Source organism: Rana temporaria, chromosome 4 (genome assembly GCF_905171775.1).
Source record: "Rana temporaria chromosome 4, aRanTem1.1, whole genome shotgun sequence".
NCBI classification, from domain to species: Eukaryota; Metazoa; Chordata; class Amphibia; order Anura; family Ranidae; genus Rana; species Rana temporaria.
The window spans coordinates 209,388,662-209,410,959 of NC_053492.1; the positions used below are offsets into that span (position 1 = coordinate 209,388,662).

At 40.1% G+C, this 22,298-nt stretch overlaps 1 protein-coding gene across 1 annotated transcript in view; it reads left to right on the forward strand.

Annotated features, from left to right (window-relative positions):
- The window catches only part of ARHGEF10 (Rho guanine nucleotide exchange factor 10), a 212,574-nt gene that overhangs the window by 63,362 nt on the left and 126,914 nt on the right, over nt 1-22,298 (forward strand). The window contains exons 4-11 of the mRNA XM_040349804.1: nt 2,281-2,580; nt 5,016-5,076; nt 8,268-8,347; nt 10,710-10,766; nt 11,209-11,378; nt 19,204-19,320; nt 19,425-19,539; nt 22,082-22,194. Coding sequence (XP_040205738.1) covers nt 2,281-2,580; nt 5,016-5,076; nt 8,268-8,347; nt 10,710-10,766; nt 11,209-11,378; nt 19,204-19,320; nt 19,425-19,539; nt 22,082-22,194 — 1,013 coding nt within the window. The remainder of the gene's footprint in view (nt 1-2,280; nt 2,581-5,015; nt 5,077-8,267; nt 8,348-10,709; nt 10,767-11,208; nt 11,379-19,203; nt 19,321-19,424; nt 19,540-22,081; nt 22,195-22,298) is intronic.

The following is a 22,298-nucleotide window of genomic DNA, read 5'->3' on the forward strand; positions in this document are numbered from 1 at the left end:
GCAGTAGGGAGCCGAGTGTGAAGCCGCAAGGCTTCACTGCCGGTTTCCCTTGTAAGAAATGGCGGTAGCAGCAACTGAGAGCCGTTTTTTTTTTAAAAACTGCTGGGGTGAAGACACCGCTGGATTCCAGGACAGGTCCTAATATTAAAAGTCAGCAGCTACAGTATTTGTAGCTGCTGACTTAAAATGTTTCCTTAAGGAACCTGGAGCTCCGCTTTAAAGCTACCCTGTCATATATTTTTAACCAGTCTGAATGCATACGTTGCAGAATCAGGCTTTCCAGATCCCTGGGCTACTGAACATTCCTCTGTTCAAGGTAAATGGTCCTCTGATGTCTGCAGGGAAATAGATGCTTACAGGAATGTTGAAATCTTTGGTCCACTGAAGCACACAGTGGCCCCTCTTTCTGACCTCCACATCACGATATGACCCACTAATGAGATGTAGGTAGTCAGGAGGAACCACTGAGAGAACCAAGGAGATGGACACTTCTGAATGTTTTTCGGCTTCCCAGACTTCGGAGAACCATTCCTCCTTAGTGGAGCAGTGTCAGCGGCGCAGGCAGTGGGGAAGATAAATATTTACAGACTTTTTTTTGTCAGGGCATGCCTTTGGGCACTTTTTAAATACATTAAAGATTGACTTTAATTGTTAATCATTTTAATTCGACATGCTCCTTTTATCAAAAGAAATTGAACAGATTATAAACGCTTTATTGTGGAGTTCACATGAAGGTACATCAAACTAGAAGTAAACCAATATTTCATAGGTAATTCAACGGCTAAGTAAAATTTTAGGAACATGTTACACCTGTATTTGGGGTTTAACATGTAACTTGTTCCTAAACCTCCTCGCCCCCGAGTTCCTTCTCATGACCGCAGGACAGGGGTTCTTCTCCCCGCAGCTGTTGTCATTTTTAAAAAACAGAGACCTGTGAATGAATAAACTTCAAGTCCCATCTTCCTCTGTGGCAGATAGACTTGCAGTTTTCAATGGAATATGAGCACGCTCATTAGCGCAGTGGTAGTCTATTCTCCTGTCATTCAGCTTTCAATCAAAAGCTTATACAGAGAACTGACAGGAACATGACTTTGCACCTCCAATCTACTGATCGCAGGTGCAATGCTTTGCAGGCTCCTTAAAATAAAAATAATAAATGCACAGTTTTTTCCTGCAAAATGTGAATTTATTATAATTTTTTAAAGGTGTACTTGGTCTTTAAAGAGAAGCTACACTTTTCTTGAGAAAAAAAAATCCCCTCTGGGGATCTATAAACATTGCAAGGACTTTAAAGAGGAGTTCCACCTAAAAATGGAACTTCCTCTTAACCCACTCCTCGCCCCCTTACATGCCATGCCAATTATTTTTGGGGGGGGGAGTGGGGGCTTCAGGAGAAGGGGACTTCCTCTCCCACTTCCTCCTTCCGCCGAGGGGCGATTAGCTTAATCGCCTTTTCACAGCCCCTCCCTGTAGGCGAGCGCCTGTCCAATCGGATGGCGCCGCTCGCGCATGCACACTGCCGCTCGCGCATGCTCAGTGGGTGCCCGGCCGTGAAGCCGAAAGCTGTCACTGCTGGGTGCCCACACTAAGAATGAAGACGACGGCCAGCGAGGGGGGGCGAGGAGCGGACCCCCGGCCGGTGCGTCGCTGGAGCCGTGGAGCAGGTAGATGTCAGTTTATTAAAAGCCAGCAGCTACACTTTTTGTAGCTGCTGACTTTTAATAAACTTAAAAAAAAGGTGGAAAACCCCTTTAACCAGCTTTGTAGCAGAGTCCTACCTGCTTCTGTTCTACTGTGTCCTTGGAAAACTGATTCCTGAATGGGAGTATCGATGTTCAATGTAAACAGCTGAGGCACTTGCAGTGTACTAATACTAATGAGGAAAGATCCAGTGTCTGCAGAAGCAATTAACCCTTAGCCCTGGTTCATACCAGTGCGATTTGTCATGCGATTTGACAGGTTAAAATCACATGACAAATCGCACTCCATTGCCGGCAATGGAACTGTTCAAATTGTTGCGACTCAAGTCGCAGCAACTTTGAAAAAGGTTCCTGCACTACTTTTTTTTTGCACTGAACAGACAGCTTTAAAATCGTGCTGAAGTAGCGCTATTTCAAAACTGCACTGGTGTGAACCATGTTTTAAGGATTATCTCACCAAAATATAATTTTTATTAAATTTGTATATTCTATATTTTTTATTTGCTATATTTTTTTTCACAAACGTGGATTTATCATTTAATTCTGTGTATTTTTTTTATTTGTTTTTTTTTTGCTATAGAATTAGATCATCCAGATAGTGAAAATGTTTTATGTCAAGATCTGCAAACAGAAAATGATTTGAGCACAGCTCCAAGAAAGGTGAACCCTTACTCTGTGATTGACATTGCACCCTTTCAAGAAGGTGATTCTGCCACATCTCAAGAGCCTGAAACAGTGGATGGCAATACAAGTCCTCGAGTGCCAAGTGGTTATTCCGTTCCTGTGCCATGTGGGTATGCTGTGCCATCTAACCTGCCTTTGCTGCTTCCAGCATACTCTACTCCAGTCATTATTCGCAACATATCAGTAGATGAACAAGGTAACACTGAATACATTTTTTTCCCCTCTGCTCTCCCTGCCTTTAAATAGAGTAGGGAATGGTTAAGACATCATTTGAGTTTTTTTTCCCCCACTGTCTTTTCTCTCCATGATAGATTTGCCGTCACTTCCTATCCCAGAAGCAAAGCGGAATTTTGGATTTCCCCTCATTTTTTTTTTTACACATTTGTCACCAGTCCAAATAGAGGGGTGAATTTTCCCAATGGACCCTTCTCAACACCATTAAAAAAAAAAAAAAGCTTTACATTTTATTAAACTACTGCTGATGATTATACAACATGAGGAGGAGTTAGGTGCTGTCAAAGTGGCTACGACAATTTTTATTGAATTGTTTCCTAATGGGGCTGCAGTTAGGGCAGAACGTTACACATAACAACTTGATAACAAATAATGTTCTTTAGCAAGGAACATGCATTCCACATTAATATTTATGTGTGCTGTAAATTGCTTCTAGCGTTTCTTCTTACCGGAGGTTGCCATTTTCCTGAAGCCCAGAGCCCAGAAGTTATAAGTGTAAAATCCTTCATTTATGTAATCTCATTATAATCCTGAGTGTGTATTAGATGATTTCTTAGCAAACTCAAAGGGCAAGGAGATTTTGAACATAGGTTTGTTAAAGGAAGATCACGTTGTGGCATTGCAAAAGTATACATATTTCTACACATAGACTGCCTTCATCACGCTTCACCAGAAACAAAATTATGCAGTTATTGTTCTAGTTATTACTTTCTGTAAAGTCAAGAAATTCTTGATTGACGGTAAATATGCATTTTTTGAAATTCCCTATCAACATGTGCCAATTACGCAGAGTAACCTGCACATTAGAGCTTTGGATAATATTACAACATTTAAGGCTTGCCATACTTTTTCTATGCTTTGGATTATTTGGCCAAGTCATTTATTTTATTTGGATATCAGAAAAAAATAGATTGGTGAAATGAAAGCTGGTAAATTCACTTTCATCAGTCCTATAATTTTCAATGTCTAAAAAATATTGGAAAGCAAAATTCAAATGTGATTATTCCAGAATACATATGCTGTTCCATACACCAGACAGAAGAGTTGAAAATTTACCAGAATTTTTTAACCCATACATTTTAGTAGCACAAAGATAGTTATCACTACCATGTGGGTTCATTTCAACTAACTGATAATTACAGGATGCAATCCTAATATTTAAATACTTCATTTATTAAATATGTCACAAACATTGCATATATTTTTTTATAGAGCAGTAGTAGGAAATGGCGTCTGTTGAGTGCTAGAAAATATTGGGTTATTTGGTTATTATAAAGTACTGTAGATTGTTGAGCCAAGGAACTTCTAATTAGGACATGCTTTGTTTTGCCTTTCTCTGGGTCAACCCTACGTTTAGGGCCAATTCACACTAGTGCGTTTTAGCACAGCTGCAAAACGCAGATCAATGGAAGGACATTTGAAAAACAATAATTTCTGATGTGTCCTATTCACATCAAAACGTGGCGCTAAAATGCAAAACATATGTTAACGGAAGTCAAAATGTATGCCATCAGACGTCTGCACACGTTAAAACACAACTAAAATGGCTGGAGATGTGCATGCATTTTAGCGCAAGTCAGTGTGACTTGGCCCTTAAGTTTCTGAGGAAGCAAGTTATTAATGCTATTTTTGATTGAACTTTATAGACATATCTTTTTAACAAGGTAAAACAATAAATAAATACATATCTGGTAAGCCTTAAAGATCCTTGTGCAGGCACTTCCTGAAAATCCTCTGCATTATAAAAAAGTTACCTCTGATTAAGTATGTGGTCTCATCCATATACATCCAGGATCGCTGCCATTTCTTTAAAATGTATACTTTTATTCATGCCAAAAAAGTATAGCTCTTGCTATGCTTCTGACCCACTGTGGATATGAGTGCTGCTTTCTTATACATGGAATGTTGTTTATATGCCATCTTTCCCCTTGGCCATTCATAAAATGCTATTTTTTTTAATGGTTCACAATAAGGTTCTGCGTTTAGGGTTTAGATGTACTTGCAATAATGATCCCTATGAGAATGTATTTTGTATTTAGTTCTACTCATGCTTTGTCTAGCTATTCCAGTGCAAGACGTGGCTGTGTTAATCATTTTTTTTTTAATTGATGATCTGGATTATACATGTTCTGGAATGTTAGGATATTTGCTGATACTGAAGCTGTTCCTTTTTGTGCTGGTATTCGAGAATGTGATAATCCATTTGGCTGAATATATACAGACTCTACTTTCTATCACTTTACTTTTACTGTCATCTACAATCCGTTACTAGACAACATATTAAATAGAGACCAGTGAGTATTAATATTAAATATGCATGTGCAGAGCAGGACAAAGAATATGAGTAATGATAGTGAAAACCAATAAATTAACATATATAATTTTTTCTTTTTGCAGGGATTCAAGAGGAAGTGCCCAATCCTCACTTCCAGGTTCTGACTGACAACCACTATTCAAGGTAAACAGCGATTCTAGATTAGTAACTTGTATTTTAGCTATTTCATAGTCAATTCAAATATATCCATTGTACTTGCATTTCTGAAAATCACTGATTTCTCTAAATGCAAAAGGAGACTGTACATGCAGGAAGTTAAAGTGGAGGTTCCATTACAAAAAAAAAAAAAATTTAAAGTCAGCAGCCACTAACACTGGAGCTGCTGACTTTTTATAAGGACACTTACCTGTCCTAGCCAAGCGCCGCCATCCACAGTAAGGGAAACAGGCAGTGAAGCCGTACAGCTTCACTGCCCGTTTCCTACTGCGCATGCGCGAGCAGCATGGCGCTTTGTGAATGGGCCGGCTGCTTTCTGGGACACACACAGTTCCCAGAATGCAGCGCACCCCATTCACAAAAAGACACAGAGTGTAGGAGGAGGAAGAGAATCCGCCGCGGAGGATGAAGAGGCAGATTCGACACTTCCGCATAGCAACAGCTATTTAGGTTAAGTAAAACATTTTTATTTTTTTGGTGTAAATTTTTTTTTCAGGTGGAACCTCCACTTTAAGGCTACTTTCACACTAAGGTGTTTTTCAGGTGCTAAAGGGCTAAAAATGGCACATGAAAAATATCTCCCCTGCAGCACCAGTGTGAGAGCCGAGTGCTTTCACACTAAAGCGCTGTGCTTGCAGGACATTAGAAAAAGTCCTGCAAGCGGCATCTTTCAGGCAGTGTGGGAGCTGTCCCCTCCTCCACTGCTCCTCTTATTGAAACCCGATAGAACACCTTTAGGATGAATTAGAGCGGAGACTGCGAGCCAGGCCTTCTCGTTCACATCAGTCCCTAACCTCACGGATGTGCTTCTGGAAGAATGGTCAAACATTCCCATAGACACACTCCTAAACCTTGTGGACAGCCTTTTCGGAAGAGTTGAAGCTGTTAAAGCTGCAAAAGGTGGACCAACTCAATATTGAACCCTACGTACTAAGACTGGGATGCCATTAAATTTCATGTGCGTGTAAAGGGAGGTGTCCCAATACTTTGGTAGAATAGTGTAGTTGCTAGTACTTATATGGTTCCAGTACTACAGGTACCTATTCCCAAATAAGATCTACACATGGCTATATGTTCATCCTATTATACTGGACCATTTTTTTTTTTTTCATTTACCCCTTCATGACAAAAGGTAGAACAAATCTTAATGCCTTATCCCAGTTTTGCAACTTATGCCCCATACACACGATCAGAATTTCCGATGGCCTAAAATCCGATGGAATTTTTCGTCGGAATTCCGTTCAAGCTGTCTTGCATACACACTGTCAGACCAAATTCCGACCGTCCAAAACGCAGTGACATAAAACATGAGGACGAGCCGAGAAAAATGAATTTCAATGCTTCCGTGTCAACTTGATTCTGAGCATGCATGGGTTTTTTCCCACAGACGATGGGAATTTCCTATCTTTTTTTTTCATCAGAAAAAAAAAAAAAACAAACATGTTCTATTTCCAAACACCAATGGAAAAAAGTCAGATCCCACACACAACTTTTTTCATCGGAAATTCTGATCGTGTGTACGTGGCATTAGACATGTATTTGCTAATCTGTACATATCATTGCAACTACTTGGTGTGTCCAGGTGAATTTGCCATGTTTTTCAGCATTAATTGGACCTTCATTTGGTAATAAATAGTAATGGATTTCTCCTGATTCTTTTAATATATATATTTTTAAGAATCTGTCCCAAAATAGTAAAAAAAAATATATATTTTAAATGTATGTGTATCTTTCTTGCCATTACCATGACTCACCATGTGGCTATACCCAAAAGCAATGCTATTTAGATTTTTTATCCTAGCTAAAACACTGACACAAAAAATAATTCTTTAATACTATAGAAAACACACTGGGGTTGATTTACTAAAACTTGAGAGTGCAGCTCTGCATAGAAACCAATCAGCTTCCAGGATTTTTTGACAAAGCTTAATTGAAGTAAGGGAAACAGGAAGTGAAGCCTTGCAGCTTCACAGCCTGTTTCCTACTGTGCATTCGTGAGTCGTGCTGCACTTTCTCAATGTGTGTGTCCCAGAAGACAGTGGGACCATTTAGAAAGGGGGAAGGAGGAGGGGCTGGAAATTACGTAGATCGCTGTGCAGTGATCTTACCCGGAAATGAGAGCGGGTACCTGTCAAAACTAGGTACCCGCTCTCCCCTTCCACTCAAAAAGTGGACTGTGCGAGCAAGCAGAGCTTCCCCTTTGGGTGGATCTCCGCTTTAAAATGATATTAAAGCCTTGTTTAAAAAAAAAAAAAACTAATAACAAACATGTTATACGTACCTGCTCTGTGCAGGGGTTTTGTACACAGCAGCCTGGATCCTCCTGTTGTTGGGTCCCATGTCAGTGCTCCTGGCTCCTCCCTTCTGTTGGGTGCCCCCAGAGCAAGCAGCTTGCTGTGTCCATTTACACATGGAGCCGCAGCTTGGTCCGACCCTCCATCTCCTAATTGGCTCACTGGCTGTGATTGACAGTGGCAGGAGCTAATGGCTCCCGCCAAAAGCCAATCAGGAGTGTGAGTCCCCGGAAAGGCAAGGCTCTCGTGGACATTGTTGAATCTAAATGGGGCTCAGGTAAGTATTGGGGGGGGGGGCATAGTTTTTTACTCTGGGTTGAGAATCTTCACACAAAAAAAGTAAAAAATCATTTCAATTATCCAATCATGTGAAAAGTTAATTCTTATTTATTTCATTTGTGCATAATTGGAAAAAGTGAAGGGAAGGTACAAAACGATTGATCAGCGGAGGAAGACACTGGCTGCGTATTTAGCGAAAACGGTGCTCACTGACAATGATTACATTTAAGTACAGAGGTGGGTGGTGCAATCTGATCCATGGGGCAGAGTGTGTGTCCATGAGCTGCTGAACTACTTCCTACTAGTCCACGAACAGTTTTCCATTTGCAAAGGACTTATACCAGAAAGTCATGGAGGAGTTTTCTATAGGAGAAACTGGAAGCTGAGGTTTTTTTTTGCTCTAGAATAAAGAGAGAGGTTTTACATTTCTTCAACAGAGGTACATTAATGGTATATTGGTACATAAGGGAGCTGGAATTTGGAGGGGGAAAAAACTTGAACTTAGCCGTTACACATACTGTATTCTATCCTTTTGTGCATGTCATGCAATTAAATGCTTTTACAATCTTTTAATTCTCTTTAAAGTGAGGTCTTTCAAGCGTCAAACGAAGAGGATGTATTGGCCAAGTGGGTTTCAGATCCAGCAAATACAGAATGGATGGAAAGTAAATATTTTTAATGCGTTTTTCTGTTTGATTGTTTAACCTTTTTTATTAACTAACCTTTCTGCCTACAACATTATTTTACACATAAATGCATTTCACAGATTTTTTTTTGTTCAAATTCATTTAAAAAAAGCATCTTCACTGAAAATGGCTTTCATATTTTAGTGGAGCTGGGTTTAGTTCTAACCAAGTCTCCTCAACTGTCAAGGAAGGCAAACTAGAGTGTTCCCTCTACCCACAGCACCACTCACAGAGCCCTGGTTCACGTTGATGTGATTTTCACATGTCAAATCGCATGCCTTATCGGCGGCGATTGCGCACAATGGAACCATCCAAATGGGTGCGATGCCAACTTTGCAGCGCCTCACCAATTCCCAAAAGTAGTTTCTGTACTTCTTTTGGAAATTTCAGGTGCTATTTCAAAAGACATCTGTGCAGGAAACCACACAGATGTCTCTGAAATCGTCAGACTGACATGTGGGAAAGAAATCGTGTGAGTTCAGCTGAATTTGCACAATTTCAATCCTGCAGCAGTGTGAACCAACCTGGGCTTAAAGCAGAGGTTCACCCTAAAAACATGTATATACCATTACATTCAGCATACTTCCGACATGTACAGTATGCTGTTTGTTTTTGTTTTTTTCGCTGTACATAACGTATTATTGTTCTTTTCCACCCTGTTTCCGGGTTCTCACTCCCGTGGGAGTAGGCGTTTCTATGCAGCGGCGCAATGTCACCTGGGACTTAGCCCACATGATTGACGTGGCGGATAAGGCGCGTCACGAGTTTCCGAAAATAGCTGACCTGGGAGTGCTTCCCCCAGGACCACGAGTGCAGGCAATGCATATGAGATTGCAAGACAAAAGAAATAATTCTTCTGGACAGCCGCACTCCCACTCCCACAGCCGCACTTCGAACAAAAAAATTGCCTTTATTGTAAAAAATCCAAGATAAAAAACAGCACTACAAGTCCCAGCATACCGGCAGAGCTGACACGTTTCACACCATACTTAGTGTTTAGTCATAGCTAGTCCAAAATAATTCTTTCTTTTGTCTTGCAATCACAATAAGTCTCCACCGTGCTCCTACAGCCAGGCTCAGCATGTCTGTGGCATGTCTAAGACTGTTTACTTGAGAACTTGTCTATTGGATCTGTTTTGACATGCATGGAAAAAAAAATAGGTGATCAGTTACAACTATGATACAGATGACTGGTCTTTGATTGACAAATTGTTCACCAATCAGTATTCCTATACTGAACTATAAAAGTTTATACTACCAAGTGAGATGCCTTTCCAAGTTAATGGTCCTATTGACAGTCATTAAATAAGCCCCTCTTTTATTATTTATGCTGAGAAGGTACTATTTGTACTATATCCAATGTCCTTGGAGAAAAGAATGTAAATTAGAAGCACACATCGTGAAACATGTATAGCTAATCTATTATTCCAAGAAATTATTCCAGCCATGCTGGATATTATCAGGGTCGCCAGATTCGTTGACCATGATTCAGAGGCTAGAGTTGGCGATAGCAATGCCAAACTGTAGGATGCTGCAGTTATGTTTGTATATGTCTTTTTTTATATTATTATGTGTGAATTGTTACCAATAAAAACTTTTTATTTTTACTATTCATGTCTATAAAGTCCATACTTTATCAAATATATTTTGTTAAAAGAAAACCATAAGATGTCCTGTTTGCAGTTTGGGAGAAAACATGTTAGGGACACAGCAAAAATATGCTCTGGTCAGATGAGACCAAAATTGAACTTTTTGGTCTAAAAGCAAATGCTGATGTATGATGGAAAACTAACACTGTGCATCACCCTGAACACACCATCCCCACTTTGAAACATGATGGTGGCAGCATCATGTTGTGGGGATGCTTTCGCAGAAACATTTGGAAGCTGGTCAGAGTTGATGGGAAGATGGATGGAGCCAAATACAGGGCAATCTTAGAAGAAAACCTGTTAGAATCTGCAAAAGACTTGAGACTGGGGAGGAGCTTCACCTCCCAGTAGGACAACAACCCTAAACATACAGACAGAGCTACAATGGAATGGTTTAGTTTAAAGCATATTCATGTGTTAGAATGGCTCAGTCAAAGTCCAGACCTAAATCCATTGAGCATATGAGGCAAGACTTGAAAATTGCTGTTCACAGACACTCTCATCCAATCTGACAGAGTTTGAGCTAAGAAGAATGGGCAAATATTTCACTCTCTAGATGTGCAAAACTAATAGACATACCCAAAAAAACTTGCAGCTGTAATTGCATCAAAATGTGGTTCTATAAAGTATTGACTCGAGGGGGGTGATTTGTTTTACTAATATGGGATGTATTTTGTTTATTTTCTTTTTAGATCCTGATGAAGTTATTTATGATGATGTTCCTAGAGAAAATTCAGACTCCGCAACAGGTACTCTACAGAAACCCATGCTTTTTTCTGAAATTATAGGTTATAGGTTTTTCCTAAAATAATAACCATGTTATACGTACCTGCTCTGTGAAACGGTATTGCACATAGTCTCTTCTGGGTTTAGCCAGCAGGCCACCCAATGACATGCCGCTTACCCCGCCCCTTCCTCTCTGAATAAAACAGACCATACATATCCCAAGAAGCACAGCGGGCATAGTACACATCATTTGACTAGGTGAATGACATTTGTTGAAGGCTGGACCGAACTCTTTTTCATTAAAGTGTAAAAAAAAGATGCTATACTGGTAGCGGAGTGGGGGAGGGATGGATAGGGAGGCACTTTCTTTTATGGGGGAAGATTCGCTTTTAGGTAAAAAAATCTTATGCCTTTAAAACTACTTTACTTTAATTCTAGGTCTAACCCAGTATCTTCTTGTCTTAGATCCCGAGGAAATGATTTATGATGATGTGGAAAATGGTGAAGAAGGCAGAACCAGCTCTTTGGATTATGAGTGGAGTTCTAGTGAATTTGAAAGCTATGAAGATCAAAGCGATTCCGAGTCAAAGCATGGTGTTCCCAATTCCTTCCTCCGAGGGGGCAACAAAAGACATGTAAGTCTATTACTATTTATTCACTTTGTGACGTTCCATTAAAGTTTAGAAAAATAGGGGGAAAAGTGCCTTGCGTTCTCAAAAAACTAAAATTTAAAGTTCCCCTGTAGCAAGAGGACCTATGGGCAATTTGTCCAGTACTGTATTGATACCAGCCTATATGGCATGGTTTTGAGGTCATTCTTGCCCTCTCCCCTGCTGCAAGTATAAAACCCCTGGGAGAACCAATGGAGCCTCCTTAATATAGAGTCTGTCTGGTACTAAGAGCTGTGAAAGCGCAGCTTTGGTTTTTGTTTTTCCAGAATTTATTTCAATGTTGAACTCTACAATTACTGTGATAGCTATATGCACCTGTAATACACATGTTATTATTGGCATGCACCTGTTTCATTCTTTACACAATGCTTTTGTTATATATTCCTTTCATACAGAATAGAACTGTACCACTTGTGGTTACTTTGATTACATGGTTAAAACCATGGGTGTCCGCAGAACTTTTTTCAGGGGGGGGGGGAGGCATCATTTTAAGGTCACCCATGCAATATAGAAAGATGTACACTCTCTAGGCTATATTTATATGGGCATGGTACGCCTGGCCTGAGTAATTTCCAATAAAAAGTGACGCTGAATTATCTCTTATATAACATACATCTTTCCAGTGGAAAGATATATGTGTTATATAAGCGATAATTCCCCTTCACTTTGTATTGGAAGTTACTCAGGCCAGGCGTACCATGCCCATATAAATATAGCCTAAAGAATGTACATCTTTTTATTTTGAAATGTATATATAGATCTGTTGTGGCCATATTTTGATATTGATGAAAACAGCCTATACAAAGTGAAGAAGATGAATTATCTCCTAACATAGAGACATATCTTTCCAGTAATAGCTCTCCAACTTTCCAGCAATATCGAAATCAAAATGCTCTTTTTAACTGTGGTTACCTGTGGTTCTTCTTCTGTTGCTTGCAACTGTATATGCCACTCACTTCAGGTCAGAATTTCCTGTGATGTGATGATGAGTAGACAAGGGCAGCGTATCACTTGGTCACTGACTGCACTGAGTAGGCGCCGGCGGGATCTACACAGCATGTACACAGACAGACAATCTCTGTAGAGGAGCGGCGGAAAGGCCGAGCCATCTCATCCAATGATCGGGCCGGGGGTGAGGGAGGGACATCAGATGTGTCAGGACAGAGAACAACGTGCTGACACAGAATAAAAGTCAGTGGCAGCCACGGCGGACACTGCAGCTGGCAAATACAACACCTTTGTGACGATTCTGAATGGGGGGGGGGGGACAATTGCCCCACCTGCGATCACCCATGTTGAAAACCCTTCTTAGAAGAAATCCTAGAAGTAGGGTTGTCCCGATACCACTTTTTTAGGACCGAGTACAAGTACCGATACTTTTTTTCAAGTACTCGCCGATACCGAATACCGATACTTTTTTTTAAATGTGTCCCCAAATGCAGCCATGTCCCCCCACAAATGCAGCCATGTCCCCCCACAAATGCAGCCATGTCCCCCCACAAATGCAGCCATGTCCCCCCACATATGCAGCCATGTCCCCCCACATATGCAGCCATGTCCCCCCACATATGCAGCCATGTCCCCCATAAATCCAGTCATGTCCCCCCATACCTAGATCCTGCCGCCGCATGGTTAAACAGCGTGCGGGGAACATCAGAGCTTCCATTTGAATAGCTATAGTGTTCCCCGCTGCGCCGCGTATAGACACTCCCCCTTGCTCAGGATTGGACAGATCCGTCCAATCCCAAGCAAGGGGGAGTGTCTATACGCGGCGCAGCGGGGAACACTACAGCTATTCAAACGAAAGCTGTGATATTCCCCGCACGCTGTTTAACCATGCAGCGGCGTTGCGGTATGCGACGGCATTCGTTGCAGCGGCGGCGGGGAGCGAGTATCGGATGAGGCATCGGGGGCATTTGCGGGAGTACAAGTACTCCCGCAAATACTCGGTATCGGTCCCGATACCGATACTGGTATCGGTATCGGGACAACACTACCTAGAAGAAACATGCAATGTCCACTGTCTCATAATTTAGTCTGGCTGTGTTGCATATGTACAGCTGCTTTAATACTTATCTTAGAAATATTATCAAATGAAATAAAGCTTGATTAATTAAAGTGGATTTATTTTTATTTCTTCATACAGGAACCGCAGGCTAGCTGCTTAAAGGATAGTAGAAATACATACATTTGCGATGATTAAGATGCTGAAATACTTGTGATTCTGTTCTGCTTGTTTTGGATTTGCTCACGGCTGCCAAACTATGTGTCATTTTTTCCTGACTGAGTTTGTAGCTTCATGTGTCACTTCTCCGTGTCTGGATTGCTTTTTGGACAGCTGCCCTGGGAAGAGCTATACAGTGTGGCAAAGATGTCTAAGTCACAAGACTGGCCGAACAGAATTGTAGATCCTTTGTCAGTTAAAATAATTAAGTATTACACCTTGTTTAAGACCTGAATTAGAAACCTTTTCCAATAGGAAAAAAAAATGAACATGTAGGGTACTTTAGCTTCCACAAGTAGTCATGCATATGCACGGCTCCTTTCATGTTCTAGGAACGGCATTGGATTTAATCCTTTTTTTTTTTTTTTTTTTTATATTAAAGTGACTGTGTCACCACTTAAGAAATATCAAGCTAGAGATTCCTGTAAATCTAAAAGAAAATTATTAATACTTACCTATCCTGCTGCCCATGCCTGGATCTTTGATCTCTAGAAGAGCTGTAGTGGCTGAAGAATCTTCAGCATCTGATACACTGCTGGGATTGTCGGATTTCTGCTTTTTGATTTTTTTTTTTCATATGCTTAAATTTCTAAAATGTGTGATAGGTTTACTTTAAAAGCATAGTCCACCTTTTGAACATGTTTCATCATACACCCATCATTTATGTACACCTCACTGCACTTGTAGTTGCTTCCTCCAGCCTCGTAATAGGGTCTGGAGGAAGAGTTTGAAGGAATCTGTACAAAAATTCAACAAATGCACGTTTTTAATTTGGGTGCATTTATTACATTTTTGCAAAAGATGGACTATGCCTTTTATTTAATAGTGACCTTTTCTATGCGTATTTGGATAAAGCTATAGCCATATTTCTGAGTACTGTGATGGAAGGGAAGCAGTTGGTTGGTATGTTTTAAAGAAATTTGCACAATATAGAACAGTTCTTGTCCTGCTTGTTTTGTTCTTTCACAAATTTCACTTGTAGCCCTAAGTGTGTTACTTTATATTGTATGTATGTAAAAAGCTACCTCGCTTGTACTTCAGTTATAAAAAGTCTAATTTTACACGCCAGGATACTGTATGTGTTTCTTAGTTATACTGAGCACCGAGCCAAGGAATGATCTGTTAGGTCAAGAATGCATTTCACTAAATTCCTGAGAGTGGAAGAGAAAAAGAGATTTATAGTAGTTTTTTGTCCCCCTTTGTTACAGAGAAAAGTCTTGTTATTCTGTTATAATTGTCTAATTTGGTGCTTCAGCAAAAGTAGAACTAAACTCTCTCAATCCGCATTAACTATTTTTAATCCTTATGCTTCTAGTCCTAGTTAATAAATAGGAAAGTATGGTATATTACATTTACTTGTTTTAAACTTTTTGTTTAAATTTCTTCAATTGCTTCCTGGTATCGCTTGTGATGTCAATGTCAGTCAGTTAGCATCCCTCTCAGCCATTGTCAGTTAGTGCTAGATTTTCCGCCACACTATCAGTCAAACTATAAATCGCTAAACACCGCCAATACCCAAAAATGCAGTTTGGTTTTTACCAAAGAGATGTAGCAGAATAAATGTTGGCCTAAATTTATGAAGAAATCAGATTTTATTGGATTAATTTTATAACAGAAAGTAGGAAATATAATTTTGTTTATCAAAATGATCAGTCTTTTTTCATTTAAATAGGAAAAAGGAAAAACCCAGTGGTGATCAAATACTACCAAAAGAAAGCTATATTTGTGTGAAAAAAATAATCTATTTAATTTGCGTACAGTGTTGTACAGGCAGTTAAATTAGTGCAGAGCTGAATTAAAAAAAATGCCCAGGTTATGAAGGGAATAAAACCTTGGTGCTCAGATACAGTTTAGTTCTGCTTTAAGACCCAACTGTTGATTGTCTGTGCATGGTGCAGGGAAGATAAAACTACTCTGTGATGCTTTGATCTTATAGGGGGCCATAGACAGGCATATACTTGGATCCACATTTGTAAAATTTATTTTATATGCAAATGGATGTATTTCCCCTAGCAACCAATCACATTCATGGAACTGTAGCTTTCATTTTGTGGTTCATTTTTTTTGTAAATGAGCCAGTAGAGGTGTAGATGCACACTGAATCATCGCTCTGCTGGCTTTGCTGTTGTCTTCTGTCAGTATGCTCACTATGAGTAAATGTTTTCTGTAATAAAATAAGGCTAACTCTTATGCCGCATACACACCATCACTTTATGTGATGAAAAAAAACGACACTTTCTGTGAAGTAAAAAATGACGTTTTTGAAACTTCAATTTTCAAAGACGAAGTTGCCTACACACCATCGTTTTTCTCACAATGTTCTTGCAAAGTGAGGTTACGTTCCACCACGTTTTACCATTGAAGCTTGCTTCATAAGTAGCTTCTGGGCATGCGTGGATGGAAAAACGTCTTTCAAAACGACGTTTTTTGCTACACACGGTCAATTTCTGTGAAGTAAAAAGTGCACTTTTGAAAAACGACACATAAAATTGAAGCATGCTTCAATTTTTTTTGGTCGTTTTTTACAAGACATAAAACGACGTTTTCCCCCACACACAGTCAATTAAAGTGACGTTTTTAAAAACGTCATTTTTTTTCATCACATAAAGTGATGGTGTGTACGCGGCATAAGTGCTGGTACTCTTCTCAAGTGCTGTTGCACAGGGCATTACAGGAGGCTGATGTCAAGACATATTCAGAAATGTGCACTAATTGCATGTACGTTTATTGTTGTTTTAAATTATGTTGTGTTTTTTTTTTTAAATGCCCGGAGTCCAACTTGGATCAGTAAATTTAAAGGGAGGAACTGGTTGAAGTTATTGAAGTATAGGAGCAGAATCATATTTGAACCTCTACTCCCCCATCCAATTGGTCTGCCTTTTAAAAGCTCTACGCTTTAGCCTTCCAGTTTTACACATACTTGCAGTGCCTTAGTATTCATACTCCTTGAAATTTTCCACATTTTGTCATGTTACAACCGAAAAATGTAAAAGTACGGTATTTTATTGGGATTTTATGTGATAGACCAACACAAAGTGGCACATAATTGTGAAGTGGTTCTAAAATGATAAATGGGTTTCAATTTTTTTTTACAAATATGTGAAAAGTGTGGCATGCATTTGTATTCAGCCCCCCTGAGTCAATACTTTGTAGAACCACCTTTCGCTACAATTTGACCTGCATGTCTTTTTTGGGGATGTCTCTACCAGCTTTGCACATCTAGAGAGTGAACATTTTGCCCATTCTTCATTGCAAAATAGCTCAAGCTCTGTCAAATTGGATGAAGAGTGTCTGTGAACAGCAATTTTCAAGTCTTGACACAGATTCTCAATTGGATTTAGATCTGGTCTTTGAATGGGCCATTCTAAAACATGAATATACTTTGATCTAAACCATAACCATTGAAGCTCTGGCTGTATGTTTAGGGTCATTGTCCTGCTGGAGGGTGAACCTCCACCCCAGTCTCAAGGCTTTTGCAGACTCCAACAGGTTTTCTTCTAAGACTGTCCTGTATTTGGCTCCATCCATTGTCCCATCAACTCTGACCAGATGTTTGCTGTGTCCCCAACATAGCTTCTCCCAAGCTGCAAATGACACTTATGGCTTTCTTTCAACAATGGCTTCTTCTTGCCACTCTTCCATAAAGGCCAGATTTGTGGAGTGCATGACTAATAGTTGTCCTGTGGACAGATTCTCCAACCTGATCTGTGGATCTTTGCAGCTCCTCCAGAATACCATGGGCTTCTTGGCTGCTTCTCTGATTAATGCTCTCCCTGCCCAGCCTGTCAGTTTAGGTAGACGGCCATGTCTTGGTAGGTTTGCAGTTGTGTTATACTTTTTCAATTTTCGGATGATGGATTGAACAGTGCACCGTGAGATGTTTAAAGCTTGGGATATTTTTTTATAACCTAACCCTGCTTTAAATTTCTCCACAACTTTATTCCTGACTTGTCTGGTGTGTTCCTTGGTCTTCATGATGCCGTTTGTTTATGAATGTTCTCTAACAAACCTCTGAGGGCTTCACAGAGCAGCTGTATTTATACTAAGAATAAATTACGCACAGGTGGACTCTATTTACCAATTAAGTCAGGGTTTGACAAATTTGCTTGGAATCTAGGAGCCAGCTAAAAAAGTTAGGAGCCAGAAAACGTGCCCCGTCCCGACGAGCTCGCGAGCAAAAGCGAACACATACGTGAGTAGCGCCCGCATATGTAAACGGTATTCAAACCACACGTGAGTTATCGCCGCGATCGTTAGAGCGAGAGCAATAATTCTAGCTCTAGACCTCCTCTGTAACTCAAAACATGCAACCTGTAGATTTTTTTAAACGTCACCTATGGAGATTTTAAAGGGTAAAAGTTTGTCGGCATTCCACGAGTGGACGCAATTTTGAAGCGTGACATGTTGGGTATCAATTTACTCGGCATAACATTATCTTTCACAATTTAAAAAAAAATTGGGATAACTTTAAGGTTGTCTTATTTTTTAATTTAAAAAAGTGTATTTTTTTTCCAAAAAAGTGCGCTTGTAAGACCGCTGCGCAAATACGGCGTGACAAAGTATTTCAACGATCGCCATTTTATTCTCTAGGGTGTGAGAATAAAAAATATATATGATGTTTGGGGGTTCGAATTAGAAGGAAGGAGATGGCAGTGAAAATAGTGAAAAATTACATTAGAATTGCTGTTTAACTTGTAATGCCAACGGCCGCCACCAGATGGCGCCAGTTCACAGAAGGAAGAGCTTGGGACTTCACAAGGCCGCAAAGCAGCGGCCTCAATTACCGGCCGTCGCGGGCCCGCCGCGTTCGCGCAGCGGGGGCGCACGAAGACACAAGATCCTGTGCTTCCGTGCGCCCCCACCTCCCCCGCCGCAATTGAGGCCGCGGCCTTGTAGGCCGCAAAGCCGCGGCCTCAATTACCGGCGGGCGCCAGGTCACAATTTCTTGTCGCAATTGCGACCTGGCGCCCGGATATTGTCGACCCCTGAATTAAGTGACTTCTTATTGCAATTGGTTCCACTAGATTTTAGTTGGGGGTATCGGAGTGAAGGGGGCTGAAAACAAATGCACGCCACACTTTTCAGATATTTATTTGTAAAAAAAATTGAAATCCATTTATCATTTTCCTTCCACTTCCCAATGATGTGCCACTTTGTGTTGATCCATCACATAAAATCCTAATAAAATACATTTACGTTTTTGGTTGTAAGATGCCAAAATGTGGAAAATTTCAAGGGGTATGAATACTTTTTCAAGGCACAGTATCTATGGGATTGCTGTCATAGGATTTAAGCAGGATGCTTGAATGGACCATGAAGCTGAGCATGATTATCAGATGATTATAACCATCTGGTTTACTTCAATATCTTGGCAGTCCTAAATACATGTTTGGGTAAATGCATTGATTGATGAGCCTGTACCCAGTGACTTCAAAGTTTGTTTCATTTTTATTTTAATAGTGGATTTGTAGTAAAGTCCAAAATAGTAGCTTAATATTTGAATATATACAATTTTCAATATCTTACATTGTTATTCACAAAGGCATGCTATATCTTTTCATATAGCTTTCTCAGGACTTAACACGTATAAAACAACACTACGAGAAAAAGATGAAAGATTTGGTGGCAAACAAAGTGGGAGGAGTAGAGATCCAACATTTAAAACATAAACATGAACTCAAGGTGATGTAGCATTTCTCAGTTACCATTAAGTGCATGATCAGTCCACCTTAGTGCTTTCATGTTGTATTATTTTGTTTTTAGATTTGATGTGCTTTATATTTTAGATGCAGAGGCTTATGAAGGCTGCAAAGGATGGTACGAAAGATGGGCTTGAAAAAACAAAGGCCGCTGTGAAGAAGGGTCGTTCCTACATCAAAACAAAATCCTTTGTTTTGCATGGTACATTTATAACTTGTCATATGAAGAAAGCATTTGCATATCAGATTTGCTATTCTTAACAATCCAGTTAGTGAGAATATTGTTAGCAGTTAGTACCGTAATTTGACGTCATAGCATAGCCATTTTACCTTTTGAACCATAAATTCTGCCCTTATTTGACCTAAATGTGTTAAAGTTGTACCATTTTCTTTAGATCTGGCAACAGCAATAGAGCTCAAGGGCCTGCTTGATTACAGATTGAAATGATTGTTTATTTAGACCCTCATAATACATGGTTTTGCTATAATCTAAAGATTTTATAGATTGTAATGTGTATGACCATTTTAGCAGCAGCTGTTACAGGATGTCTGCAATTATCATAGTAGCCAGAAACGGCTGTTACTGTAACTGGACAGGAGGTGGTTGGGGGGCCTAGTGACAAAATTAAACAGTTCAGGGAGGCTACCAAAGGAGATATAATAGGTAATAATATCAATGATGATAATAATAATACCAGATATCTTGGGGTTCTTTGGGGCAGATCCACAGAGCGAGTACGCCGGCGTATCTACTGATACGCCGGCGTACTTTCAAATTACCCGCGTCGTATCTTTGGTTTGAATCCTCAAACCAAGATACGACGGCATCTGGGTTAGATCCGACAGGTATACGTCCTCGTACGCCTTCGGATCTAAGGTGCAATACTTGGGCGTCCGCTGGGTGGCGTTCACGTTGTTTTCCGCGTCGGGTATGCAAATGAGCTATTTCCGTCGATCCACGAACGTATGAGCGGCCGGCGCATTTTTTTCCGGCGTCTCTAGTCGGCTTTTTCCGGCGTATAGTTAAAGCTGGTATTTCGTTGCGTATAGTTAGACCTGCCATGTTAAGTATAGCCGTCGTTCCCGCGTTTATTTTGAATTTTAAAAAAAATTACGTTGTTGCAACGTCATTTAGCGCAATGCATGGCGGGAAATTTTTAAACGGAGCATGCGCAGTTCATTCGGCGCGGGGACGCGCTTCATTTAAATTAAACACGCCCCCTAATCTCCGATTTAACTTACGGCGCAAATTCTTCCAGGATTTGATTTAAATCCAGGTAAGGTACGCTGTGCGGGTGCAGATCTCTGTGGATCTGCCCCTTTGATTTTAAGCAAGACATTTTTCTTCTGAAAGTTTAAAATGTCTGACAGGTATACATTGCATTATAGATGACAAAATATATATTTTAATGGGCTCATAATGTAATCATGAAATATTGCATATTAGAATTGTATATCTATCATTTGAAGCCATCAGGTGGTACTCTAAAGCCGGCCATAGACAGTGATTTTTTTTTCCTGGAGCCACAGGTGACTGGAAAGAAAATCGCTTGATTCTCACATAAACGCAGACAGTGTTGATGGGGGAATCCCTCCCATTCTAACACAGTGATTACTGCCAGTGTCTCTAATAGCCTCTAGCAATAATCGCAGGTAAGATCCAACAGGCTGGTTGTACCCAAGTTGATCGATCAACTTGGGCACATTTAGCCTGTCCATACATGGTTCAAATCTCGGCCAGTCCCTGCTGAACAAGCCGAGATTTGAACCATCTATGGCTGGCTTAAACAAGTTTAGGTAGCAGCTAAAATCTCAAACAACGGTTGCTGTGCTAAACAAAGACCTGAAGCAACAGGGGAGGGACACAATCAGCTCCTCTTCTCGTAGAAAAGATGGCACAGTCCTAACTAATGTGATTAAACCAAATTTAGCAAAAAGCATAGAAGCAGTGCTGGGCTTTTCTTATTAGCAAACCCCAGCACTGCTTTGAAAGCACAATTGTATGGATTCATTTTGCATATTTATGTAAAAAATATTGTATGCCGATAAAAAAAAAAAAATTGCGTTTACCTTTAAACTTCTTGACAACTTTTTCTTGTTGTCTAGTGTGTGTGTAAGGGGAGAAGGGGACCTACTTAATGACTTTGATTAAAGGGGTTGTAAAGGTACAACTTTTTTTCCCCTAAATAGCTTCCTTCACCTTAGTGCAGTCCTCCTTCACTTACCTCATCCTTCCATTTTGCTTTTAAATGTCCTTATTTCTTCTGAGAAATGCTCACTTCCTGTTCTTCTGTCTATAACTCCACACAGTAATGCGAGGCTTTCTCCCTGGTGTGGAGTGTCGTGCTCGCCCCCTCCCTTAGACTACTGGAGAGTCAGGACGCTCTCTACGTTGCAGATAGAGAAAGGAGCTGTGTGTTAGTGGGCATCCTGACTTTCCTGTAGTCCATGGGAGGGGGCGAGCACGACACTCCACACCAGGGAGAAAGCCTTGCATTATTGTGTGGAGTTACAGACAGAAGAACAGGAAGTGAGGATTTCTCAGAAGAAATAAGGACATTTAAAAGCAAAATCGAAGGATGAGGTAAGTGAAGGAGGACTGCACTAAGGTAAAGGAAGTTATTTAGGAGAAAAAAATTGTACCTTTACAACCCCTTTACGTTATCCTTTCATCCCTTGAAATGATTAATAAAAAACAAAACAATGTCTTTTGTATAACGTGGATATTTGATTTTGTGTTTAAGATCGTAAATCTGCCTGCCTTGAAGATGAAGATTTGAATTTGTTCATCGATGTGGACTGCGTTCATACAGAAGCTATTATGTCTCCGATGCCAGAAGGATTAAGTCAGCAGCAGGTAATATTTTTGGTCGTTTTCTTCTCTTTCTCGATTTGCAAGTGTTAACATTTCATTTTCTTGACATGTGTCTGTTGTACGATGTACTTGTATAAAAAAATATC